This window comes from Pyxicephalus adspersus, chromosome 5 (genome assembly GCF_032062135.1).
Source record: "Pyxicephalus adspersus chromosome 5, UCB_Pads_2.0, whole genome shotgun sequence".
Lineage (NCBI taxonomy): Eukaryota > Metazoa > Chordata > Amphibia > Anura > Pyxicephalidae > Pyxicephalus > Pyxicephalus adspersus.
In genome coordinates, this window is record NC_092862.1 from 29,312,416 (window position 1) to 29,319,755 (window position 7,340).

A 7,340-nucleotide genomic window follows, 5' to 3' on the forward strand; every position below is an offset into this window, starting at 1 on the left:
TCTCACTTTACAGAAAATGTATTTTTGTCCACTTTGTAGAGATTGTGTTGGGTATTAATTGATTTCCCTTTTTAGTTCCTTGGTGATGCCAAGGCCCACTGATTCCTTCCTTGAAAATGCCCCCCCCCCCCCTCCACCTACTTATAAGACCAACACAAAACATACAACTTTTAACAATGTATATCCCTATTTTTAGTAATGTATTCCAATGTTTTTATTTTTCTATGTATTGACCTAAACAGGATCTACAAAGACCAACTCCCTCCCAAAACCACCCAATGCTGTATACAAATCTGCTATAGGCTGACATTCAAAAATCAGTCAACCTTCGGACCTGAGGAGTGCCAGATTTTCCAAGGTTCCGGATTTTTGAAGGTTATATATGCTGTATATAATAAAATGAAATGACACTAAATAAAAAGCAAATAAAATTTTAATGTTCACCAACTAAATAAAACACTTTTACCGAATTTTAAATCAAGTAAACAAAATTTTAATCATTACTGTAGCCTTGAAAAGAAGCTAAATAGCAGATAGGCTGTCGGGATGATCATCTTCATGACTGACAGTAACGGCATCCTCAGCAGCAAAAACAGCTCCGATTTGTGGGGGGAAAACAAGACCTAACAGCTGATTCTGGAGTACAGTACCATCAAAATATAAACGGCACCTTCGGAAAACTGCGCTCTGAAATCCATGCAGGAAAACTGAAGGATCCGGATTATCAATGGCCGGAGTTTTGAATGTCACCCTGTATAAATCACTAGGAATCTTTCTGCAGCCCCTCACAATGGAACTAAATGCAGTTGAACCAGTTTACGCATAGCTGGCAAAAGGAAATATTTCAGATTTCAGCATACAAGTTCTGTTATATTTTGTGATAAAAGTTTTGCTTGTGAGGCTTTATAAAGAGTGAGGTCATTGTTTAGCATGGAAACATACATGAAAAAAGAAAACATAGCAAGCAAACCTAAACGGGTCCGAGTGAGTAAATACTTATCCAAAGACAGATAAAACAAGAACAAGAATGTGGAGAATAACTGTGAAGGGACAGAGGGTAAGGCCAGTTGTTATGTACAGAAGAAAGGTCACACTGTGTGTAACTATATGCAGGGACTCTCACAGACGCTCCATGTGTGATGTGCAGATATATCAGAGAGCAGCGGCTTCACAATACAGAACTAAATAAACATTACAGTCACAATGACTCTACGGCTTGGTAAACGGACCTCTCGTCAGGACGCTCTTACATGGTTTTTCTAGGTTTGATCGGGAACATCATTTCAATGTATTCCAATAGCAAGAAATAAAATATCTTTGTTATCTCCCTGTAATCCAGAATAGTAACACCCCACATCAATAGACCAGGGCACACTGGGAGCAAATGAGCTGACTATGTATTACCCAGCAAAGGTGACCTACAGAGCAGATTCTCAGCTGTTTCTGTAGCTGCTGCTGGCCGGTAATGTGCAAAAGGGACAGAGCCGTCCTAACAAATGACATCCATATGCAGACCACACATGGAATTATACCATAAATAAGCACACATTATTTTTTTTTTATTATTTTTTTATATTTCTCAACGCTTAAGTATGTGACATTTATTACTTTTTAATTCACTGTCTCTGTAAGTGAATGATTCCTCTTCCTTGAGCCTGTGATGTCATAATGGAGGGAGCCGAGTTCTGCATTCTACTGGAGTCAGAAAGAAAAATCAAAGCCGGTAACCTAAAGCTATGTACAGTGGTAAATGTAGTCAAAAGCGGGCCACTGTGCAAAAATGACTTGGGGCCCCTTGTGGCTGAGGAGGGTATGGAGCCCTCATGCAGCGGGGCATTTTGCTCCTTTCTATGTCCACACGCTAGGTGATTGTTTCTTGAAACGAATGCTTTTGATTATCCTGGGCAAAAATCTAACGTGTACAGCGGGTCCCCATAATTAGGGTGGATCACTAAAAGACTGCACCCGATCTTGGGCATGTGCAGAAGGAGCCGTTTCTTTATTGGTAGAACAAAATGCATGCGCAGTCAGATCAGCAGTCTTTTTTCCCCCCGTCTACACCTGCACAGAGCGAGATTGAATGATGTACAAAAAGGAAGGAAAGAGGCCAAAGAAGATGGAAGTGCTGGGCCGGAGGAGGATAACATGACGACGTGGAAACCAATTGAGGAATCCTCTGGTAAGCGGTTGCCAACCGCTGAAGAATATTTTGGTGGTCTGCGGCTCTGGCCGCCGGTGCACCCCCAAGCAGGGTCAGGAGAAGGACTCTGGGGAGGCGCACTGGCCAGAGCTGCAGACGATGTGCCCCATCCAGATTGCAGGCCCAGGGCAGTGAGCAGGTTGTGTCTCTGAGCCTGCGATGGGAGAGTGGGTAGGTTTTGGCATCATGTCGTCACTATGGGGAAGTTTCTTCCCCTTTGAGTGACATCTGGCTCCCCGTGCATGCTCGGTCCAGAGCCGGTAAATTTAGTGGTCCGTCATTCCGAAAAGGTTGGCGACCACTGCTCTGGATGGATAAAGGTATATTTTTGGTTTTGTTCTGCTTTAGGTGACTTCTCCAGGGCCATGGCACCCCCTGCCCTTGTTGGCTAGAAGGCAGCAGCAGGGTTGGGGGGTGCTAATCAGTGGCGGCAACACTGAAAAACGTCCTCCACAGCTAATAAAATGATAAAGCCAACATGGTGAGAACACAACAGTGAATGCACTGGGAGCTTAAATAGGGTGATCACTCTGCTGGGGACCCATAGACTGGGGGATCACCAGGTATGTAGCCATTTTTTAGACAGGTGTCAAAGGTGGTTACTTACTCGGTGTGTCTAAAGCCAAAGGAATAAGGAGCAGGTGCTATTTACCTTCCCCGACGCAGGGGTTAAGTGTCTGCGGGTAGATTGTTAAAGAAAAAAAAACGTATCCGGCACTCACTTCCTCTGCAGTCCCCTGAAGCCTCTACATTAGATTCACTGTAACATCATCCTCCTCCATGTAGATCTAATGGCCCTGCATTGAAAGGGGGTACGAAGTATCTACCCCTAGACAAAACGAGCACCTATTTTGCCCCTGAGACCAAACCTGCAACTGTTTAGTGAAAGCACACCACACCTAAAGGCTTCTATGTAACAATCTATACAAATACCAGTTACTATGTAATGCACAAACCTCATAAAGTAAATAAAAAACTTCCTTTACCTTAAAAACAGAACACGGCCTAAAGCATAGTTATCCATGTAGTGTATAGGAGTGTACTGAACACTAAAGATCACACCAAAACTTAGTTACTGCTAGGAATTCCTGTAAAAGGTCTTTTGTGGTTGTTTCCAGCGACACTAAAACCAATGAGCTCTGTAAACACAGCGCTGTTCTGTTCTATGAAGAGGATGAGCAGGAGGCTCTCCGCTGTGTCCTCCCCTATGCAGTCATTCAGTATACCACCAATGCAGATCAATATTCCATACTGAAGGCCACTGTACACACACTAGATTTTCCCCAGAAATGATCACAATCAATCATATTAGGTGACAATTATCTGGTGTGTACATAGCTTATGTGTTGGCTCCTCCTAGAAAACAATGCACGCCCCATGTGGATTACATGTCATCTCAAGCAATTAGATGGTGGCTGTAGCAGATAATCTTCCCAGGGGCTAAAATACAGAGATCTGTGTAATGTTGCTAGAAACAATCTCTACAGTGAGAGATGAAAGAACGGGTACTGTACACTCAGCACCAGTCTGTTCTATGGGGGGTGGGGGATGAGCAAGCGGCACCCCGCTGCATGTCCCTGCACTGAAAAGTCATTGTTCCTAATTGATCACTCATCAGTTTGCTGTGACAGATTGATGAACGACATCCGGGAACTGCGAAACACACGTCAGATTTGCTAGCACAACGGTTTGTCGCAGGGGACTGGCATCTGATGTGTGTGTATACCTTTACACTGTGTACTGGGCTGCAAGCGCCAAGCATTGATAATGAGCCCTGATTGGCTGTTGGCTCACCCTCTTCCAGACAAGTGCTGCTGCACAGGGGATTGCAGGAAGCTAATACAGAGACAGAATTCAGGAACCTATACATTTTATGAATATTTGAAGTGATGTACAGTGCTCAACGTGGAATTTTTTTTTAAGCTGGGTGGGAAGAAGTTTTAGGTGGGTGACAGTCCCTGTTATGTGATCCAACTCATCAGTAACCACCATAAAACAGCCGGGTGGTTCCTGAAAAGTGCCGGGTGGTGCACCCACCTAAAAGGGGCTGGGGAAAACACTGCTGTATTAGGACAATAATATTAAAGAGTACCTAAACTCAGAATTTTCACTTTACATAAAAGGGTAGACAACAACAAAGTAAAAAATTATGTTTTTTTTTTTTTTTTTAAGTGCAACACCCTTTTATGAAAAATTGCCTAGGCGATTGAGAATGAATGGGAGCGCAGAGCCTTGGGTGCTCCTTTTGGGCATGCCCAAGCATCTCAGGCATGCGGAGAAGAACCATGTTCAATAAAAGGGGGAAAAAATTGAAAAAAGTTTTTTTCCAACCTACGTCACTCAATCGGGTCACCTGGGTCGGCTGACATAGGAGGAAGAATCCGTATGAGGTGGCGGAGATTTCCGCAACCGGGGCGCCGGCCCGAAGACAGATGCCGGGACCTGATAGAAGACACCCGGTAGGTACACCCGCAGACCAATCAACTGCTCCGCGGGATTGAAGGTAAGTGAATTTTTTGTGTTTTGGGGGATTTTGAGTTTACTTCCTCTTTAGTCACCCCGTGTGCTCATGTCTGGAAGAAGACCTCGCCCACTGCGATCATTGCTGACAGATCACCAATTCTACTTCCCATTCACCAGATGATGCAGCAATGGAATCAGAATGCAGGCAGTGAAAGATACACACATGTAACATGTATATACACCAAGGAGGTCACTGGCCTATTCACTACTTCTAAATCTGAATCTTCAGTGAATGTAGAATGAATGTGATCTGATCAGTGGGTGACATGCTGCTACATAGGAGTGGGGACACTAGGAGACATAAGGGCCCATTGCACTGCATTGCATGGATGCCTTGTACTTCGCTCCTGCTGCTGTGAGTGCCATATCAGACACGTGATAGAGGCCCTTGCAAATGGAACTCCATCGCCCAGCCTGATTCGGCCTCCATAACAATGCGGACGGATTCATGATATCAGTCAGCTGATGCTCCGCTATCTCCAGGACTCCCCTCTGCAGGAGGCTGTCACAGAACAATGCCGCAGCCCCTCCTTACCTTCCACATCCTCCATGTTTCCCCTCTCTGTCTCGCTTCTCTCTATGTGTCCTCCCGCTACCACGGCAACCGAAGCACAGCCGACTGGTAACCAACAGGCCGGTAATTGGCTGATGGAGAAGCGTCACAAGGCACCGAGAGAGCCACAGTGGGCGGGGTTAGAGATCGCCAAAATACGTAAAATCCAGCATCCCCGGCAACCCTATCAGCGAGCGCGAGCCTCAGCGCACTCCACCACGTACAGCGCATATCACAAAGGAACCTCGAACATAGAGCCAACTATCTGACCCCGCCCACCATGTTATATGGCCACGCCCAACTCTTTCTGTAGCACAGCAGGCTGAGAGATTAACTCTTTCCGTCCCCTCACACACTAAGAATATCTTTCACACAGGCGCATAGTGTGCGGGGCATGGAAATCCTGAAAGGAGCTTGGACCCATAGTAGGGGAGAGTTATCTATGTGTGGAATTGTCACATTAGCGACTCTGTGTAAAAGTCTTATTTCTGAACACCGCTTGTAATGAGAATAGAGGGGTTTAAATTGTGTGGAAAGGGTTAAATTCTTATACTAGGCGCTGAGAAGGAAAAAGTCTAAACTGGAGCTGCACTGCCGACCACAAAGAGTTAATTTCTGTCTGAGGGCGGGACTAGGCGGGGTGCCGGGCGGGGATATGTAAAGTGATGGGAGTGTCATTCAAGGTGACATGCGCTGTTCAAAGCCAGGAACGCGCAGAGGCTCTCGTGCACGCGGGTAGGGATACTGGGGATGCCAAATAGTGTGTTAGCGGTCACTATAAGTGGGCATGAGCATTTTGTAAAATGTTATGTGGTGCCATGCTGATATAGGAGGGCATGCTAAGTCATTGCAGCGGACTGTGTTGTTTGTCTACTGTTTGTTAGTGAATGAGGAAGGAGTGTGCTGTGTGAGAGCAGAGTGAGGTGAAAAGTGGTTGGAAAGTGGGCTGTTTAGGACCCTGTTTTGGGTTTAATGAGTACAAAATGGGCTGACACACCAATATCTGAACTGATTTTATGTGCAGGGAGCGATCACAGAATTTATCTGAAAGACTTACCTTTCAATGCACAGGTGTCATGCAAACCGTCCCCCTCCCCCCCATCAAGCCTTTGTCCTGCACACAAGCAGCAGGGAAGCTTTTTTTTATTATTTATTTATGTCTATAGACAGAACCTGTCAAAAGCTTTGGACACACCTTCTAATCCAATGTTTTTTCAATATTTTTTTTTCTGCATTGTAGATTAAAGCGTACCTAAACTTAATATTTTCACTTTACATAAATGGGTAGACAACCCTTATATGTAAAGCAAAAATGTTATCTATTTTTTTTTAGTGCAACATACTTTTAAAAAATAAAAGGGTGCAGCACCTCCCCCTTCAGCGAACAAGACTCAATGGGAGCGCAGAGCCCCCCGGGATACCTACACCACACATCCAAGGATGCTCTGGATGCTCCTTCTGCGCATACCCTAAAGTTGGCCATGCGCACAAGGGGCATCTTTTCTACTAAGGGAAAAAGATGCCAATCTCATGCATGCACAGTGAGATCGGCTTCCCAATTTGTTCCCTTTTACAGCGGCTACGTCACCCAATCTCGCAGCTAGGCAGTATGAGATCAGGTGATGTGCCAAGAAGATTAAAGATGGCAGCATGGTAGCTCAGAGGTTAGCACTCTGGTCTTTGCAGAACTGAGTCCCAGGTTCGATCTCAGCCAGGACACTATCTGCATGGAGTTTGCAGGTTCACCGGGTTTCTTCCGGGTACTCTGGTTTCCTCCCACATCCCAAAAATATGCAGTTAGGTTAATGGGCTACCCAAATTGACCTTAGACTGTGTTAAAGACATATAACTATGGTAGGGACATTAGATTGAGGTAGGGACAGTTAGTGATATGACTATGGACTTTGTACAGCACTGCGTAATATGTCGCTGCTATATAAATACTGTGTAATAATAATTAATGGCGGCACCCAGCACTTCCTAAGCGCTGAGGTGAAGAGGAATTCTAGCATGATGCGGGACTTGATCGAGGGAATGTCCAGCACCATCAAGGGATCTGCAGGA

At 45.2% G+C, this 7,340-nt stretch overlaps 1 protein-coding gene across 2 annotated transcripts in view; it reads right to left on the reverse strand.

Annotated features, from left to right (window-relative positions):
• Positions 1 to 5,511, reverse strand: part of ZC2HC1A (zinc finger C2HC-type containing 1A) — a 58,785-nt gene extending 53,274 nt beyond the window's left edge. For both annotated transcript variants that reach the window (XM_072411019.1, XM_072411018.1), the window contains exon 1: positions 5,259 to 5,511. In XM_072411019.1, coding sequence (XP_072267120.1) covers positions 5,259 to 5,274 — 16 coding nt within the window. In that variant the 5' untranslated portion in view covers positions 5,275 to 5,511. The remainder of the gene's footprint in view (positions 1 to 5,258) is intronic.
• Between the last annotated feature and the right edge of the window lie 1,829 nt (positions 5,512 to 7,340).